Source organism: Macrotis lagotis, chromosome 7, assembly GCF_037893015.1.
Source record: "Macrotis lagotis isolate mMagLag1 chromosome 7, bilby.v1.9.chrom.fasta, whole genome shotgun sequence".
Taxonomy (NCBI): Eukaryota; Metazoa; Chordata; class Mammalia; order Peramelemorphia; family Peramelidae; genus Macrotis; species Macrotis lagotis.
This window is the reverse complement of record NC_133664.1, coordinates 214,798,134-214,819,270: the sequence shown is the minus strand read 5'-3', so window position 1 is coordinate 214,819,270 and position 21,137 is coordinate 214,798,134. Positions and strand designations below refer to the sequence as shown.

Here is a 21,137-nt window from a genome sequence, read left to right as displayed (position 1 = left end):
GAAAGATGGAAAAAGCTGGACAGCTTTCAGTGAGACCTTCATTCAATTTGGGAACTGTGGGGATTACTTTTAGTTGCCTGTCAGCAAGAATGCCTTTGCTTCTCTGAGCCATTATTGGGGGGGTTTCTATCTCTATAGAGGATGATTACAGTCTGATTCATCAAAGGAGACATTTCTCTATTTTCTAATTTGCTGCACGTATCTACAATCCCTCAACTTTTGTTCTTCTGTGTCTAATCTTTTTTTACCCTTTTCTTTCTCTCATTTGGTTACTAGAGCAACATCCCTAAATGTCTATGAAGCTATAGCTCCCTCCATTTCTATCTCTATCTCATGTCTATGCTTTTCATCCATCCTCAACTGGAAAGAAGTCCTTGAAATCAGTACAACACACACACACACACAGACACATATGCAAACACACAAGCACAAACACATGAATATGCTTGCCCTCACACAAATCTGCAAACACACATGAAGACCATTTGATTTGAGCCTGACTGATGAGTGATGTCATAACAGTCTTCACATCTGAAATTTGGCTTAGTTTTTGTACGCACAATAGGATCATCCTTGGTGACAACTGACAATTCCAGAAATCCAGACCAAGGTCAATTTGCAAGCATTGACTCAAGGTCTCCCTATTGTTGTTCCCAAGTAAAAAATAATGAGTTTCTGAGAGGCATATTGCTTACCAAGGCATATGTAATAAGTTCTGCTCTGGTTAGGTTGACAAATGGATCTCCAAATCATCTGAGATATGTTCCCATTTGGGACTGGATTACAGGCAATTTCAGAACAGTCTTCACATCTGAATTTTGTGCAAATATTTGCAAATACAAGAGGACAAAATTCAGTTTCAAATGACAATTCCAAAAATCCAGACCAAGTTAATTATGCAAGCACTAGCTAAAAGCTTTAGGAGGGGCATAATGCTTACCAAGGCACACATAATAAGGCTTCTCTGGTCATGTAGATTAATGAATTCTAAGGTATCTGTGATAAACACCAAATTGTCTTACCTCTTCTTACACTAGTCGACTATTGCTTGCCTTTCTTATTTTCAGAAGCCACACTGGCACCAGGAAGCAGTGGAGCACAGAAAGCTGCACCTACCACAAAGGGAAGATCATTTCCAGAGAGCAGTAGTTCTATCGGAATCAGTGAAGGTAAGTGGCATTTTAGACATCTGGGCAATCCAGAAATCTTGTTACTCCAGCTCTGGATAAAACCTCAGTCACTTGGGTATTTCATTGAAGAATACTCTAACTTCCGGTTGATATATAACTCTCTTGCCGCAAGGCAAAGGCCAAACTCAATGGAGCACATCACTTTCCTTTGGACAATGTACATATCCATAGCCCAGATGGCCAGTAGCACCTTCCCTGAGGGAAGGAAAAACCTGGACATCTTTGAAGGAGACCTTCATTGAATCTAGGAACAGAAATGTTTACTTTTAGTTGCTTGATAGCAAAGAGTGTCGTTGCTCCTCTGAGCCATTATTGGCAGTTCTCCTGTCTTGGCAGAGGATGATTATGGTTTGATTCATCAAGTCAGGCATTTATCTCTTTCCAAATAATCTCCACATATCTACAATCTCTTAACTTTTGTTCTAAATCTATTTTTTTACTCATTCTTTCCCTTGCACACTGTAGGAGCATCTCTCAATATCCGTAAGGTTATATTTACCCCTAATTCTTCATCCACTTCAAGTCTAAGCATTTCATCTATACTCAATTGGGAAGCAGTCTTTTAAATCAGAAACACACACACACATACACACACACACACACACAGACAAGCACAAAAGCATGGGCCTGCATGCCCTCAAACAAATAAACACACACACACACACACACACACACACACACACATACACAACATTTAATTTTAACCTACCTTTTAAATGATCCCCAAAGTCTTCAAGTCAGAAAAATGTGCTAATTTATACAGTCTTAAGAAGCTCATCTTTGATGACAAATGAAATTCCAGAAAAACAGACTAATGTAAATTTGCAAGCATTGGCTCAAGATCTTCCTATTGTTGTTCCCACATAAGAACTAATGACTTTATAAGAGGCATATTGTTTACCAATGCACACATAATAAGGCTGGCTGCTCTAGTCGGGTAGACAAATGGAACTCTAAGTCATCTGAGATACATCCTTGTTTGGGACTGACTTACAGGCATTCCCAGAACAGTCTTCACATTATTTGAATTATGTGCTAATTCTTGCTGGCACAACTTCAGTAACAAATGACAATTCCAAAAATCCAGACCAAGGTAATTTTGCAAGCAATAACTAAAGGCTTTGTGAAAGGGATATTGCTTACCAAAACACAAATAATAAGGCTGCTCTAGTCATATAGACTAAAGAAATTCTAAATCATCTGAGATACACACCAAATTGTCTTACCTCTTCTACCACTACTCGACCACTGCATGCCTTTCTTATTTTCAGAAGCCACACAGCCTCCAAGAAGCAGTGGAACAGAAAGAGCTATAACCACCACAAAAGGAAGTTCATCACCCAGGAGCAGTAGTCCTAGTGGAGTCACTGAAAGTGAGTAACATTTTGTACATCTTCTGAGCAATCCAGAGGTCTTCTTGTTACTAGAGCTCTGGATAAAACCTTATGCATTTGGGGCACTTCATGCAAGAATATTTGATTTATATTTAAGTCAATTGCCTAATTTGCTCTAGGCTCCTTTAGGACAATAGCCAAAGCACAAAGAGCACATCACTTTCCCTTGGCCAATGCACATGTCCATAGCCCCAGATGGCCCATTACCCCTTCACTGAGAGAAGAAAAAAGCTGAATAGCTTTGAAAGAGACATTCACTAAATCTAGGAACTGTGATGATTACTTTTAGTTGTCTGATAAACAAGAATGCCCTTGCCTCTCTGAGCTATTATCAGCAGTTCTCCTATCTCTGCAGAGGATGATCATGGTTTGATTCATCAAAGGAGAGATTTCTCTGTTTTCAAATCTGCTCCACACATCTACTGTCCCTGAGCTTTTGTTCTTCTCTGTCTAAATTTATTAATCACCCTGTCTCTTCCCCAGGGAGAGGACCACATCTCTCACTCTCCATATGGCTACACCCCTATATCTTCCTATACCTCTAAGCTACCCTTTTCATCTCTTTCCTCAAAAGGATTTTCCCTTTGAGTCACTGAAATCAGGTTCTTGCACATACAAACACGAAGACACACACAGATAGACACACACACAATTTCTCTCTCTCTCTCTCTCTCTCTCTCTCTCTCTCTCTCTCTCTCTCTCTCTCTCTCTCTCTCTCTCTCTCTCTCTCTCTCTCATTCCTGCCAGTAAAATGGCAAAATATAAAAAGTTGTGGCAACAGATTCAGCCTACAGGTACTTCATCTTATCAGACTAGTATGTATAGCTTTCACACACTACGAATCGGTTGGTGAGAGAATTAGGGACATCGATGGCAAATTGACAGATACTGGATGTTACTGCTAAGCAAGCAGTCCATTCCAAGGAGGATCATTGTTAAACTATTTCAATAGACACATGTATAAATATACACACAGGAAGTGGGATCCACTAAGGATACACTTTCACAATAAACTGCTGGTGTGGCAGGTTGATAGTGAGAAGTTACTTGCCACATTTCCCTTGTCAGGGCATCTGTTTGCTCAGGTTCATGGAGCCTATTGGTGTTTCCACTTTTCATTCCAAACACTTTTGTCTCCTGGCCTTCATTTGTTTCTCTGCTAGTGATCTTTGGATTCTTCCTTCACTGAAGATCAAAACGGTGGTATTTTCTGAACCCATTTCTTTTGGCATTTTACATCAATATATGTTTTATAGTTCATTTATATTTTAATATACTAAAAACTTTTGCTTAAAAAAGTTATTGAGGGGTGGCTAGGTGGCACAGTGAATAGAGCACCGGCCTTGGAGTCAGGAATCGCTGGGTTCAAATCCGACCTCAGACACTTAATAATTACCTAGCCATGTGGCCTTGGGCAAGCCACTTAAACCCATTGCCTTGAAAAAAAAATCCAAAATAAATAAGTTATTGAGGAAGAATGCTCATTAAAAGGACAGCAAATACTAAGAATTGCACATGCTATAAATTTTCTACATTTTTGTTTTATTACTGCTATTCTGATTGTGAAATTCTTTACTAATGAGTGTCAAGTTGACCTAGTACTAAAGAATCTGAATCAGGAAAGTCTTGATTCTGAAAGACCCAAAGAACTGTCAAGATACCAGAGTGATTCTGTAATAATGGAATCCCAATTGCCAGGGCTGATTTGGAGCAAAGACTTTGTATGTGGTGGAGAACAGTTTCACAGATCACATCATTTTAGTCTATTAAGTCTTTCTACTTGTGAGTCTGATTTCATTTGATTTTTAGAAATGAAGTAATGAATCTCAGAAAAATAAATAAGGGAATTGGACTAAATTTGAGACTCTTTGAATTTGAATTCTACTGGAAGAATACTGAAGTCATTTAAAAACTAATACAGTATTTTTATTTTATATAGGATGTCTGGGACCAGAGCCAGGTATGTTCTTTAATAGCTGCATCTCTCTCTTCTCATTCCATTGTCTAGCTATCTTTGGCTTGCATTTATGCACACATATAAACATACATACATACATACATACATACATACACACTGTAATTATTTTGGATTATATATTCCCTTCTAGAAAACTCATTTCAGTGACCTTATAAAAAAAAGAATTGTGGACTTTTGACTCTTCTTAATAGCAAAATTAGGAACTAGAGAATAAGTTAACTTACACTTCACTGTAATATTTGAATAACATCTTTCACAGATTTGAGGAGATTATAAGCAATAAATGATTTCCATTGTTCGTTAATCATTGATTACACTGAAACGATCAACTACATGACGTATAGAATAATCTCATCTAATATTACATTTATATCTTCATTTTCCTCCATCAACATATTAACAAGTAAATTTCACATATATAAAGGTTTTTTCCCCACAAAACAGGACTTAGCCAGTTTGAAACTATTTAGCTGACCCTAGCAAAGTTGCCTCTCTTCTTTGGTCCTTATCTGTATATTGCTACTGACAGACTAAAAGTTATATGATGATTTTATAAGATTTAATATTCTGATTAAATTCCAGAAAGAAGTAATAACTTTGTATCATTAAGAGGTACTAAAATCTGACATGGGCATCTATGGAAAAACAATAGAAACTTTTCTTTGAACATTTCAAAACTGTTATCTGTAATTGCTAGAAAAAGTTTAGAGATGATCAAATATAGTAGTGAAATAGATTTTAATACTTTCAAATTCTTATCTGTGAGTCAAAATAGCTTTATTTTTAATTATCAATATGCTATTTATATATTTAACTTAACTTTGCATAATGTACTATACATTTTAATCTTTTCTCATTTCACATTACAGTGTGTCATGGTCCACTAGGTGAAGAAAAATCTGTGAGTACAATTTTCATTTCATCATTGTTGTTTGTCCTTCAGAATTTCAGAGTAGCAGATTATTCAGATTATCCCTGAATTGAATTATATTTCTAAACATTCTTTGTACCTATAGCCTGGAGACACATGGATAATAAATTGCCACCAATGTACCTGTAGTGATGCAAGGTCCGTTGACTGTCAACCTAAAACATGTCCCAGTCTACCCACATGTACAAATGGAGAGAAGTTGATACGATACAAGTCCAATGAATCTTGTTGTGAAACTGCATATTGTGGTATGGTTTTTTTTTCTTTTTTCCCATTTTACATGTTTTATTGTTCTTCTTTTGATTTTTTTACATCACTGTTACTTCACAATTTGTTCAAATCTACTCCATCTATTTTCTACCTTGTAAAACTGTTACCTTTTAAGCACAAAGACAACAAATTAGTGTATTGGTCATGTCTGAAAACACTTACCTCATTCTTCATCTTTAGTGCACTGCCTTCTCTGTCAAGAAAAGGGAAATATGATGCAGTATTCTTAAGACAGAATTAGTCACTACATTATTCAGAGATTTAAGGCCTTTCAATGTTGTTTTCCTTTACATTATTTGGGCTATCAATTACTTTTAATAGTCAACAAACTATGTTAACATCTTGAACAATACTTAAAATAATTAGCAAAATAATATACTTATTCTGTATCAGTTGATACAAATTTTCCTAATTTTCTCTGAATTTTTCATTTGTTTTAAATTTTTTTGAGGGATAACTATTTCTTTTATATTCACCTAAAATTTGTTTTCTCCCTTCCCAAATATACACCTTAATTCTTTTACAAAATAATATCTATTAATAATTAATAATATCTAAGAAAATGAGAATAGTATTAAGATACAGAAAAAATGGTGATAATTGCATGAGGAAAGGTGGTACAATATTTGACAAATGTAGATCTTTTTGTCAATTTTAACTGCACTCACCCATGAAAAAAATTTTTTTATTATTTTACTGAGACACTGATTATTGTAGTAATGATTATTGTGATTGCCTTTCAGAGCCAAGAAAATGTTTTTATAACAACATAGACTATAAGGTAAAGTCCTTGTCAATTTCCAAATATTTTAGGTAATGAGAAATCGTTGACATTTATATAGCACTTTAAGTATTACCAGGTTTTTTGCAATTATTTTCTTTAGGTTTACAACAAACCTGAGAGGTAGGCATGGTTATAATCCCCATTTTATAAATGAGTAAACTAAGCCAAACTTGACCAGGATCACACTGCTAATAAGTTTTGGAATTATGATTTGAACTCATGTCTTCCAGATTTCAGCATACTCCAACAACATCAAGGAAATTTATTAAAAAAAATGATCGAAGTGATTAAAAATGTAATACTCTTTCCCTTTCCCCAAATAAGACACTTCAAAAGATCAAATAAGTCTATAAATCGGTCCTCTTAAAAGGAAAAATGTCTAGTCATTAAAACTTCTTAAGTAGGGATTGTTGTTTGTTCAGTCATTTCAGTTGTGTTTGATTCTTTGTGACCTTTCGGGGGCTTTCTTAACAAAAATACTAGAGTGGTTTTCCATTTCCTTCTCTAGCTAATTTTGCAGATGAGAAACTTGAGCAAACAAGGTTAAATAATTTTCCCAGTTACCCCGCTAATAAGTTTCTGAGACTGAATTTGAACTCAGATCTCCCTAACTTCAGGTCCACCACTTTATACACTGAACATTGCTTTCAAGTTTGCAAATAGATAGTACTTAATAAATATTGAATAAAAATTGAATCATAGTACAATGAATATAATTAAATTCTGGTTTTAAGATCAAGTACTTTTCCATTCAACAGGGCTACCAACCAGAATATGTATTACCTCAATATGTTATGAGAGAGATATATATGATATCTCTAGGACTGCATTTAAACTGTACATACTTCCTATGTTACTATATTTTGATTATATCCCTCTCTCAAAAGCTCTATAATCAGATTGTTTACTTGAAATTTAGCTGTTTTACTTCAAGTGATCAGAGTTAAGGTTGCTTAAGATTTTGCTGGATTTTTGCTAATAAATTCTCCAGTAAAGTACTATTCCAATGTTGCATCACACTATAGAGATGAACCCGAATTCTTGGAAGAAGTACAATTCTAACAAGTTCTTTTCATGTGCTCCAAGTGATGACCAACCTATGAGGAATGTTAATCAGATTGTCTGTAGGGTGTGAATTTTTTCACCATAGCTCCACTCAGAACTGGTCTATTGCTATGACAAGGTTCTGAAGGATATGTTGAGGACAATATCCATGTTTAAATAATGCATAATGAAATTGAAGAAGATTCTCTTTAACCTCAAATGCATATCTGGATAAATGCTTTCCATTTTTTTTGTAAAAATAGATTTTATGTACTACCTAACATAGACAGATTCTCATTGTAATCTTAAGGTGAAAATTTTTAAAAATTATCTCCACTTTTAATAATACCAGGATACAAGAACTAATAATATGCTCATGTTTTTGCTTTCCAGATTGGTGCATCTTTTGATGATCTCCATAATCCATGTGTGTCCTATTTCTGTACTCAAAATGGCTTTGTCACAGTGGTTCAAGATTGCCCAAAGCAAAGTTGGTGCTCTGAGGTATGTCATTCTATGAAATTAATAAATCAAAATATTCAATCAATTTTTTAAAAAAGAAAATGTCTCCATTCCCTTTCATAACATGGATACATATTTTTGTTCCTTCCAAAAGTTCTCCAAAGGATTTTTTTGGTCCAGTGCCAAATAAATGTAGGAATGTTCAGAAGTATGTTTTTCTAATTTGTAATATTTTTTAGTATTTATATATCTGAAATAAGTCTCTTAACAGAAAAATTTTGGGAAAAGCTCCAAGAGAGTTCTTCTCCACAAAAAGAAATTTAACAATTTCCTTCAAAAAGTGAGAATTAGAATGAACCAAATTTGATATAGCTAAACAGATTATACAGTCACACACACACACACACACACACACACACACACACACGCAGACACAAATACAGATTACACAAGTTAGCAGTAGCTTGTGGTATAAGACATTGAAAAGGATAAAAGGAAAAATAAAATAAATGAAAAGCATATCTTAGATCCAGTGGAGTTGATGAGTGAGTGAAATCAGGTTAAACTTTAAAAATGAAAAAAACTGGAGGTTTTAAGGATAAAGGAAGGATAAAGGATATTAAGGATAAAAGAAATCCAAAATTATATTTGTTTAAATTTTCATAAAGTGTATATACCTAAAGGGGTGAGAATGAATAGAATAAAAATGTATAGAACTTTAAGATTTGAAAAACATTAATATACTTTATCTCATTTGGTAACATATAAATGTATATATAAAATATAAAATACTATATGATATGCAAATAATATACTGTATATAAAATCTACTTCCGTCCCTTTAGGATATATTCTTTTACTGTAATTTTGTACACATGTCATTCGATTGTTTTTCAAAATTATAAGTGACATACAGTAGAATTGTCATATGAATAATTAATTGGTTTTTTGCTATAGGTGGTTTTCATGACAAAATCTTGCATTGATAACCTTATACTAAATATTTAAGACTCCTAGAATGAGATAGAGGAAGGCAACTCATTGAAATGTTTTAAAAGAATTAAAATAAGTATATAATTTTAAATTATTACTAAAAATATTATCTTATCTCACCCAATGTATCTGGGTATAAGAAAAGTCCATTCATTTGTTCCATTTAACTATGGTTTAATATTTTATGACTCAATGACAAGGTACAAAATGTCATTTTAGATTAATCTTTTTCACTCTTTTCCCCTATCTTTCTAGGAAAGCAGAATATATGATTCAAAAAAATGTTGCTATACTTGTGAGTATACTTATAATACCTAAAGATAATTTCATCTGAAAATAATACTGTTTATTTCAAATAAAGTTATATTCATGGATGAAAAGCCTCAGGTTGAGCTGCATATTTTGTAGCACATAATGAAAAATTTTTGATTGGTAAGATTTTTTTGATTCACATTTTAAACTTTTAGCTTTCTTACATTTTGTGAGAAGTTATCATGTAACAAATTAAAGCAATTAAACTAGTAATAAGGACTTCACTTCATTTAAACATGCATACATCATTTCACATCTTTTTTTAAAGTTCTATTTCAAGAGGTTTTAAACCTCTATATTCAAAAAAAATAAGAACCCATTTTCTCACTTATTTTTAAGAAAAGTGAATTTCTTGTAACAAATATACATGATAAAGTAAAACATTCCTACATGACTGCATATATAGCACATATGTATGCATATACATATCTGTGTATATATGCATACAAGTGTGCATGTTTATGTGTATTTCTATATAAAGGTATACTTATAAATATAATATAAAGGCATATAATCACAAATATTATTCTGTGTCATTCTGTATTCTTTATACCTATTGAACATTTTTTATTTTATGCTCTAAATCAATCACCTCTGCAATGTAACTATGGCTATTTAAAATGTTCAAGAGATAGGTACTTAATTATTTTATTAACGAGGTCCACATATTTATTAATAAAAGGAAAGAATTTTTGGTTATGTCTCTCAGGCCAAAGATAAACATGGCAAAAAGCTCACAGTTTAGATACTCTTCAAAGAGTTCAATGAAGACCTGTCATGTAATGTCACCCTTGGATAAAGACTATTCCAGACTACTTCTTCAAGAAACTAAGCATTTTTGAAATTAGAACTTTAAAGAAAAATAAAATTCTAGATTTCTCCAAATCATTGGTTATTGATAATTGTCCTCAGAAATCACTCTTTTAAACTTCATTATCTTATATATTTATTTTTTCCATTTTTTAAAACTTTGGTTTTTTAAGTTTTAAGTTCCAAATTCTATCTATCCCTCCCTCCCTCATCTCACCCTTCCCTGAGATGGTTATGTAATCACATATAGATGATACATATGCAATTATGTAAAAATTTTCTTAATTGGTTATTTTGTACTAGAATACTTGAATTTTACAAAACTATGTCTGTATTTAAACGATACCAGCTCTTTCTCTGGAGGCAGTATGTGTCATCATTAGGCCTTTAAGACTGTCTTGGAGGGGAGGCTCAGTGGCACAGTGGATATAGCACTGGCCCTGGATTAAGGAGTACCTGAGTTCAAATCCAGCCACAGACACTTAATAATTACCTAGCTGTGTGGCCTTGGGCAAGCCACTTAACCCCATTGCCTTGTTAAAAAACCTAAAATAAAAAAAAATAAAATGAGATAGTCTTGGATCATTATATTCCTGAAAATAATTAAGTCATCACAGTTCTTCATCAAATTATATTGCTGTTACTGTGTACAATTTTCTTCTGGTTCTGATCACTTCACTATGCATCAGTTCATGTAACTCCAGGTTTTTCTGATATTATTCTTGTCATTTCTTATAGCACAATAAAATTCCATTACAATTATATACCACAGTTTTTTTTGCATTCCCCATTTGATAGGCAACTCTTTGAAGAAAGCATGTTTCATCATTAGTACTCTACTTTCAATAATGGATATTGTTTGTCAAAATTCTAATATCTTTTAAAGTTGCTTCAGTGTTGTTATTATATAAATTGTATTGCTTTTGTGTATTTCATTCTTTAGTTTATGAAAGCCATGAGAATTTATTTTCATAAAAGTAATTTTATAGTATAACTTGTTCTGGTTCTTCATATATTTTACTCTATATCAGGTCATATGAGTCTTTTTTTTCGTGTCTTTTTGAAATCATTTATTATCTCATTTGTTAGTGCACAATTTTTCATCACATTTCTAAACTACAACTTATAGAGTCCCTCCTCAATTGATATCAATCTGTTTTTCTGCTAACAAAAAAAGAATTCCCATAAAGATTCTATACATAAAATTTCCTTTTCTATTTCTTTGTGTCATTTTAGTACAATTTAGTAGTAGTATGACTGGAGGATAGGGCATACTGTTAAGTAAATTTTTTAGATATAATTGCAAATTACTTTCCAGAATTGTTGTACCCATTCACAATATGCCAATACCAACAGAATGTCAATATTTTTCTTTCATCATTTTGCTTCTTTTTTTTTTTTGGTAATCTGTCCCACTCTGATGGGTGCAAGATATAAACTCTGAATTGTTTTGGTCTGTATTTATCCAGTTAGCAACTATTTGGATGAATTTTTCATGTGGTATAATCTTGGCTCTTTATCGGAAAATTTATATTAATTTCTTATGAATCTTAGAAGTGAAATTTTTATCAGAGAAACAATGCAGCAGTAGTACTTTAATTGATTATTCCCTCTTTATTTTAGTTTAATTAGATTTCTTTATGCAAAATAATTTTAAAGTTTTATGTAATCAAAATTACCCATTTAATTTTTGCTATTCTTTCTATTATATTTTTGTCATGAACAATTTTCTCCTTTTCATACATAGGTTTATGTTTTTGATGTGATATTTATAAAATATTACTCATTTGGAGCTTATCTTTGTATAAGATGTGAAGTGTTGACTTAAATTGAATATATTTCATTTTATTGTCCAATTTCCCAGCAGTTTCTGTCTCATAGTAAAGCATTGTCCCAATAGGTAGGATCCTTTTGGTAATGAAATATTAATATATTAGATAAATTAACTTCTGTATGTTTTATACCAACTGAACAATCTGTTGAATAATCTATGATCTAACCAATACCTAAATGTTTTTAAATATTATCACTTTGTAATATAATTTGAGATCTGTCCATTCTAGGCCCTCTTTCTTTTCTCTTATTTCTCATGAGATTCTTGATCTGTTTAGCACTTTATAAGAATTTTGTTATTTTTCTGGTTTTATAAAATAATCTTGTGGTAGCTTGATTGGTATGACATTGAATAAACAAATTAATTTAAGTAGTATTGCCATTTTTAGTCTATTGAGTCCTCTATGTATAAGTAAATAATATTTTCCCAATCATGTAGGATGGCATTTCTGTAATCAGTACTTTATAGTTATATTTATACAATTCTCATTAATGTCTTTGAAGGTGAACTCCTTTATTTTATAAATGCTATCGTGATTTTTTTACCTGCTCTTTCAATCTTTTTCTATCAAGTTTTACTGGTATTATTCTTGTACCTCTGATAAAAATAGTAGAATCAAAGGAAGAACAGGTTTGGGTAAATTAGATAAGGCTCTGTTTTTGAATAAGCTAGATGGAGAGGCAGATTTCCATCAGACAGATGGATATATGAAGTTACATTTCATGTTTGAGATAAAGGTCAGAGATAAAGAGAGTCAGATGCCATTGGAAGTTGGAAGTATTAACTGTTGCTATTGAACTATTAAACTTGCTAAGGGAGTAAGAAGAGAGAGCTTAAGATATTAATTGAACAGCCATCTTAGAGCTGAAAAAAAAGATGAGGAACCAATAAAAGAGATAGAGTTAATGAGGGAAAAAGGAATTTAGATGACTTATAGTATCATAGAAGTCAAAGAAAGAGAGCCTCACTAGCAAATGGAGGTGGTAAAGTATCCAGTACTGCAGAGACTCAGTGAAGTTGAGGACTTAAAATGACTATTAGCTACAGAAATTAGATTATAATCGGTGACTTTTGAAGAGTGATTTCATTAAGCAGACAAAGAAATCTAATATTAAAAGATTGAGGAGACAGTAGATGCTAAGACAAAAAGGAATTGAATTTAGTCAACTTTTTCAAAAGGTGTAAGGAAAGGTAGATGCAATAATAATAATGATAATAATAATAATATTCTTGTTACAATTAGAGGAATAAGCATGTTTTTATGGATTAAAGAAAACTGAGTATTTTTTTAGGCATATAGGAAGGTGCTAGAAGCAGAGTGGAGAGAAGAAGAAAAAGAGATAGAGGTTAAAGATGCATTAGTGAGCAAGAGTGAAGGTACTAAGAAATTATCCTTCACAAGGCCTAGAAATACCTCTTAACCTGTAAGAAATTGCACTTATTCTTTCAATGTGGGATGATACTGTAACATTTTAAGAAGTAAATAAGGCTGGTTAGGCTACCCTTGATCATCAACATTAACATTTATAAAGCTAAGCTAAGCACATTACAATTAATACTTCATTTGATTCTGCTAACAACTTTGGGAGGAACATGCTACAATTATCCCCATTTTATAGATGAGCAAATAGAAGTTAAATGACCTGCCAAGGCTCATAGAGTTAGAAAGTATTTGAAATCAGATTTGAAGCCAGGACCTCCTAACTCCAGGACAAGCTCTCTGTCCACTACAGTAGGAATATTGAAGGAGTTGACTGTCACCTTCTATTTAGAACAAGCCTGATTTGAAACAAGGCATTCACATAAACAAATTTGTGATTTCAATCACAAGCTCTGCATTCTGTGAAATCTCTATCTAACATTTTTATAATCAATCACAAGGAGGATCTGGTAAGAGAGTATATGGCTAATTAGTCCAATGTATCACAGTTATTGGGGCGGGGGGGAGTTAGGAAGAAGGATTTCATCCTTCATTAGAAAGATAGAGTGAGGACAGTTAGATGGCACAGAGTACTAAGCCTGGAGGCAGGAGGATGTGGATTCAAATCCAGCCTCAGACATTTAATAATTGCCTAGTTGTGAAACCTTGGAGGAGTCACTTAATCCCATTGCCTTAAATAAATTATTAAAAAATTTACAAAGAAAGATATAGTGAGTTAATAACATTGAGTTTGAGATGTTTCTAGGTTTTCCTTCTTACTTAAAATGAAGAAACTTCTGAGGTCCCTTTCAGTTGAAAAACTTCCACATGATTTTAGAAACATTTTTCTTTTCTCTTAACCAGTTTGAAAAGAGGCAAGTTAATAATGCATTTGTTTAAAAGACCATTTCAGTCTAACTTCTTGATGAATTTTTAACTTGATAGTCTCTTGATAGTTATGTTTTAGCATTTGGCAATTTAAATTATTATTTCTGTCAATGACATTCCTTTTGTTTTAGGTAAGAAAGACTGCAAACCAATTCCCGTGAATGTAACTGTTGAGTACAAAGGCTGTATGAAGAAGATTGAGATGGCAAAGTGTAGTGGGGAATGTAAAAAATTACTCACGTAAGTTGGGTTTTTCCCCCAAATGTTTGCGGTAGTAACTTTTTTAAGAGCTGAGAGATAATTGAACTTTATGAACATTTTTCAAATACTGAAATGGATCTGTAGTTCATCAATTTGTATAGTGTGTCCAGTAATGCACTGATTGCAGCTCATCCATTCCTGTGCATACTACACAACGTTTATATGGAGAAGATGGGCACAATAGTATAAAAGAATTTGAGTCAAGATATTTTTTAAAAATATATAAAATTCCAAAGCCTAAAATATTCTAAAATTTATAAAAAAATTTTATTGTATTGAGCATTGAGTAGAACAAAGGATTCACTTTCTTGTAAATGAAGGGTTCAGGCAAGGTCCTCATTTAACACACTTCCATGTTGTCATATTCAAATTTTATAGTTTATATGTTATATATATATATATATATATATATATATATATATGTATATATAATATATGTATGAATGTGTGTATTTATGTATAAATGTATGCCTTTATTTATATCATATAGTTTCTTTGGATATTTGTTAATATTAAAACAAATATATAACTTTTATAAGCAAAATAGTCATATACTATATTTAAACATTTAAACGGCTGATTTACTTAGATATTTAGTGCATCAAACAACAGTATCAATGTTTCTTCTTTAATTTGTCTTTTCGCTCCTCTAGCAGAAGTGAATAATTATTTATATAGTGCCTAATAGATGAATAGATGGTAGATAGATAGATACATACATACATACATAGAAAGACAGAAAGATAGATAGATAGATAAATAGATAGATAGATGATAGATAGATTATATATCATAATATATCTATAGATACAACAGTCCTGGTAATAAATGGTAATAAGTGGTATTCCATGTTTATTGTTTCTGTTATTTTATTTATTTATTTTATAATTTTATTCATATTATTTAAAAAATCCTATCTAAAAGAAATAAAATTTCAAGAAAAATGAAGTGTGAAAAAAGAAAGTACTCTTGATACCATCAACTCTGCCTTTGAGAAGGATAGAATTCTTTATCAAAAGTCTAATAGAGAAATTGCTTCAACATTTCCCCCAGAGTTGCTATTACTAGCTGTATTTCACTCTATCTTATTCCTCCCCATTCCCATTTACTCCATTCTCTCTCTCTCTCCTTTCACCCCGTCCCTCCTCACAAGTGTGTTGTATCTGACTACCCTCTCCCACAATCTTCCTTCTCTCCTCTCACCTACAGCTGACTTCCCATCCCCCATCCTCTTTCTCTCAACCCTTTTCTCTCCTATTTTTCTCTATGGTAAGATAGATTTCTAACATGCAATTGAGTGTGTATGTTATTCTCTCTCTCTGAGCCACTTCTGATGATAGTGAGGCTCTTTCACTCTCCCCTACCTTCCCCCTCTTTCACTCCACTGCAAAATCTTTTTCTTGCCTTTTTTGATACGAAACAACTTATCCTCCCTTTATCCTACCTAGTGCATTCCTTTCTCATCCATTAACTTCATTTTTTTTGTATATATTAAACATTCAAATTCAACTCCCTCCTGTGCCTTATCTATACAGGCTTCTTCTAACTGACTTAATAAATGAGAATGTTCATACAACATTTTTCCACATTGTTCTCATTTCTCTTTCTAATTTTTCCTGTACTGCCCTTATTTGATTTTCAAAACCTTTTTTTGAACTCTTCCATAGTCAGCAATTCATTCATATTTTTTAGAGGTTTTATATTCAAAAGCTTAGACTTTATTATGTTCTAAATGGGTATTTTGATACTCCTTAGGACCAAAGTAAATGTCTATGGTTGGATTTTTCTTCTTCTGTTGTTTTTTCATTTCTTCAGCCTATGATTTGATTTTAAGTCTTTGTAAGGTTCTATTTCCAGGGTGGAAAAAACACTCTCCCAAGCTTTTGAGGGTTTTTTCAGCTATTTTCAGGGATACTCCTCAGGGACCTGCAAATTCTTAATTACTCTAAGGTCTTAAGAGAGATTTGACTGCTCTCCTGGACTATGCTCTGGTCTGTGGAAAACCACAAGCACTCCTTTCTGTCCTGAAATGGTGAGGAGAATCTGTGCTCCACTGTAGGCAGTGAACTCTGTTGTGCTTCTGCTCCACTTTCTGGGTCTGAGGCCCAGACTGCTACTTGGATCTGAGTATGGGCAAAGCAACAGAATCTTGCCTCAGGTCATAGCAAAAAGACCTTTGCAATATCCCCAATACCCCCTTAACATTCATGAGCTGAGCTGGGAGCAGCTGCCTGGTGGCTCACTGCCTGATGCCTCCCCAGACCTGCTCCTGGTCCTCTGGGACCAGGTGTTTACTATGTTGAACTGGGCTCCACTCTCACTCTTGTGTTTTCCTGCTGACCTTTCCAATTGTCCCTGGGCTGAGAGGTCTGGAAACTGTCACCACTACCATGGCCCCAAGTACCCCCAAAGGCTCAGGCATACCCTCTGGGCTATTCCTGGATATTTGGAGCCAGTTCACTCAGGCAAGGCTTGGGTTTGGACTGAGGGCCCTTTCTAATCCAGGTGTAACAGTCCTTTCCCACAGATCTTCCAAGTTGTCTTGGGCTCAAAAATCACTCAGTCTTTTTTATGGATTCCAGAATTTGATTATATTCATTATTTAAAGATTTTAGGAGTGGTATGCCTTTACTCTGCCATCTTGGCTATGACTCTCAGTGCTATTTCTTTTTAAGGAATAATTGAGGAAACTGAGGCAGATGGAGATTAAACAATTTGTCTAGGGTCACACAAACTTCTTGATTCTAGATCCAATGATCTAATCACTGCACAATCTAATGCCCTATAGGAGAAAGAGAAAAATATATACTTGAAAATTATGAGTTCTTTGGTAAAGAGGAGTGACTAGATAAATTACAGAGATGAGAACTGGCATTAGTGGGAAGGACAAACTGAAGGAGGGTCTTATAGAGAAGAAAAGAATTACTAGGAAATCATTGCAGTAGTCCAGATATGTAACAAGGAAGCTTACACTCATTTGATTTTATTAGAGGAAAAAGTCAGAATAATTCATGCATCTTCGATAAGTATGTTCTCATGATGACTGCACATGTTGCCTTTTCTTTTAGGTATAATTATGAGACATTTCAAGTGGAAAACTCATGTATGTGCTGCCAAGAAGATATGTATGAGAATCGAGAAATCACCCTTAGTTGTCCTCAGAAGAAAATATTACCTTATACATATAGACACATCATTTCTTGCTCATGCAAAAATCTTTGTGAAAAACTCTAATGAATATTTTAACTTCCAGAGAAAATTCCCTCTTTATTTGTATTTATGATTAAGATATTTCCAAGTATAAAAACAGTCAAAAAGTGAAGATAAAAATGTTATTCTCTAACTCTAAAATATGTAATGGTGTTTCAAAGTAAGGAATTTTATTCACTTATTAATTGTATCTCATAAATAAATGTTTCTTTGCATGATATCAGTGTGTGAATGTATTTAATTTAATGGCACATGGTTATAACATTACTGTACTGAAAGGAGAAAAATATGTTGGTATGACAAACATTTTTAAGACTCTCTCAGAAGTGCCAGTGGAGAAAGGGATTCAATTAAGCTTTTCCCCACTTTCACCCACATGTCCTGACTGTATTTTATTTGCCCTTGAAGAGAGACTTCCTGTAGTTTATTTGATAACACATAAGAAAGAAAAAGTCAGATGCATACCTAATTATGCTGGCCAAAGAAAGCATTTGGTCACTGCACTTCAACAGAAATCTTCAGCTCTAGTCAAGCCATAAACAGATACATTTATCTTTTCTGATCTGACAATAATAGAAATGAAACATAAACACAGATATACAAGGTGCCTACTAGGATCATATAAAGCTAACCTTGCAGGGCAAGCCAGGTTGCAAACAGAGTGGGATGCTGAGGAGACTGAATTAGGAACTTTTGAGATCTATGTCACCCAAACAATGGTTCTTTGCTCTACTTTATCAAGTCCCATAAAAGGAATTCCAGACATACCACTTAAAGAGAGTAGACAGAAGAAATTTTTCCATTTCAGGAAGTTTCCAAAGAGAATTAGTAGAGGGGGAATTAGCCTGAGCACTCCACATAGTTTATAAAGGTTTTATTCATTTTCCTTAAACAATTAAAATGAATATAGGTACAATGTGCCTTGCCTGTGAAATAATATAAAATACATAGGTAAAATCAAAAGAAATGTAGGGATTGAGATGTAGGTTCAAAGCCACAAAAATACCCAAACTAGTTTTTATCATTTTAACATTTTCTATTATCTTCCTCTCATCTGCTTGATCAGTACTTAAATTAGAGTCAGCATCCAGGTTCCACAAGTTGAGGAAGTTCAAGCAATTATATCGGGGAGTAATAAAAGAGTTTGCATGATGAGGACCTTCCAATAAGTGGTATGGAAAGGGAAACCTTTGGAAAATCACATCATGTACGTTGAAGATCAGTTGACAGGTAGCCAAAGTATATACAACAATCTAGCTAGATGACTAATTAACAAACTGACAGTTGTACTGTAGGTTGAAGACATCAGAAAAACTAGACAGATATGATTGTATTTAGGTCTGGAGCAACACCAAGGATACTGACACGAGGATTTTTGATATATAGTGAGTCTGGATGACAGAAAAGATGGTTAGCACCCCTGACAGTTAAAAAGAAGTTAGGAAAAGTGAAAAGTTGAGAAATATGCATTCAATTTGGGACAGTTTGGGAATTTTAAATGTCTATGGAAATCCAGTAATAATAAGCTAAAGCTTCAAAACTAGAGGGTAGGAGAAATGTTTAGGGTTAGACAAGTAAATCTGGAAGTCCTCTGTACTGGATGGGCATCATGAAGATGAGATTACCAAGTGAAATATTAATAGAAGAGAAGAGCACTCACGACAGAGTTTTTGGGACTCCCTTACCCCATAGTTAGGATGAATATTCAGCAAAAGAGAAGTAGTGCTCAGACAGGTAGGAGAAAGCTATTACAAATGTAAAGAGAAGAGTCTCAAGGAGAAGAGGCTACAGAGAGGTCAAAAGGGATAAGAAATGAGAAAAGGCCTGAGAACAAACTGCAAATACTTAACATGAGATTCAGAGGAAAGTAAATTCCTCAAACTTTGTCCTCATTACCACCACCAATTGTTAACCAGTTGCTCAAAAGAGAACTATAAGCACAAGAGTCATGGAAATGTCAGTACCCCAAGAATATTATCTTACTTCCAATCCAGCTCTTCACATTCACCACTGAGGGAAAAAACTCCAAAGGAGAAGAATAATGCATTTGCATCAAGTGCCAATAAATTACCATTCATAGAAAAGGCAAATCAGTTCAGTTAAAGGAGCAGGGATCTGTGTAGTAGAGATAAAAAGTATCATGTGCCAGGCAAGTAAAGTTACTGCCATCATTCCTTTATCACCATTTCCCTCCAAATTCTTCTGACTCCAGGAAACTGAACCTTATACTATTGAAAATAGGACTCCATCCAGCCCAATGCCCTGAGATGTTATCTAGTCTCCACATGCAATCTGACAACTGCTTCTATAGACATCTACTAAAGACTCAGAAAATAAAGTTCTTGCTATCAAAGTCCTTGACATTGTCAAATGGTTCAATATCAGAAACTGATTTGATTTTATCAATTAAATTGATATTAAAGATTTTAAAGAATTAAAGATATTAAAGAATAAAGATATTAAAGAAAGGCAATACCAACTGCTTTGTTGCTGTAACCTAAGGACCCAAAGGACCATTCCTATGTCTTTTCCCATTAGACTATGAGTTCTTGAAGAGCAGGGATTGTCTTTTCTTTTTATACCCACAATACTTAGGGTAGAACTTTGCATCCATTCTTTATTCATTCATTCATTCACAAATAATTCATACTTGCATTCTCAGTGATGTTTGAGTATTGCCACAAGATTCATCATTAAAATTGGAAGGAAAATTGACTAGCAGAATGATAATATCTAACAGATAACTAAAAGATGCCTTTTAAATATGAAACTTCAGTAATCTTCCCTATGATTCCAAGTCCCTTTCTGTGATTTTTTTTGGTAAAGAATTCTCTATAACTCAGCTGGGTTTTCCCTCTTCAGAAATCTCCAAGGTAAATATAATCTTAAGCACACAGAACTTCTGAAGTGTACCTATCTTTTCAGTTGCTCTGCATGTCCCTTCATGCTTCACCAAATTCAAGCCTCAAGCTTCTCTCATTAGGGTTAAAGTCATGAGATGGATGAAGTGAGAAATTTATGGTAAGAAAAATGAAAGACAAAAAGAGAGACACAGAAACAGAGACAGAAAAAGAAAGATCTGCCAGAGGACAAGCATAATTTCACCAAATGGCTTGTGCTGTCTTTAAAGCCCTCAATCAATGAGTCTGAGTGGACTACAAATTCATAATAGTTCTTCACTTTTGAAGAAGAACACACCTAACATATTAAGGGTAGCATGATTGCACATTACCTTTATTATAAACAGGGGTAAGTTGTGCAAAGATATCTTTGTCTTTTCCAGAACTATTTCACCTGTTGGCCTGATTTTACAAGAAAAAGGACTTCTGAAGATGATCTGGATGCTGCAGGAATTC

At 33.5% G+C, this 21,137-nt stretch overlaps 1 protein-coding gene across 21 annotated transcripts in view; it reads left to right on the top strand.

Moving 5' to 3' along the window:
- Window positions 1-17,957, top strand: part of MUC19 (mucin 19, oligomeric) — a 103,190-nt gene extending 85,233 nt beyond the window's left edge. For 7 of the 21 annotated variants that reach the window (XM_074194811.1, XM_074194818.1, XM_074194819.1 and 4 more), the window contains 10 exons: window positions 1,068-1,169; window positions 2,462-2,563; window positions 4,524-4,544; window positions 5,432-5,463; window positions 5,579-5,741; window positions 6,507-6,544; window positions 7,985-8,095; window positions 9,302-9,341; window positions 14,442-14,550; window positions 17,640-17,942. In XM_074194811.1, the coding sequence (XP_074050912.1) occupies window positions 1,068-1,169; window positions 2,462-2,563; window positions 4,524-4,544; window positions 5,432-5,463; window positions 5,579-5,741; window positions 6,507-6,544; window positions 7,985-8,095; window positions 9,302-9,341; window positions 14,442-14,550; window positions 17,640-17,805 (884 nt within the window). In that variant the 3' untranslated portion in view covers window positions 17,806-17,942. Of the gene's footprint in view, window positions 1-1,067; window positions 1,170-2,461; window positions 2,564-4,523; window positions 4,545-5,431; window positions 5,464-5,578; window positions 5,742-6,506; window positions 6,545-7,984; window positions 8,096-9,301; window positions 9,342-14,441; window positions 14,551-17,639 lie in introns of all 21 variants that reach the window. The other 14 variants (XM_074194807.1, XM_074194808.1, XM_074194809.1 and 11 more) reach the window with 6 other exon arrangements.
- Window positions 17,958-21,137: the final 3,180 nt, after the last annotated feature.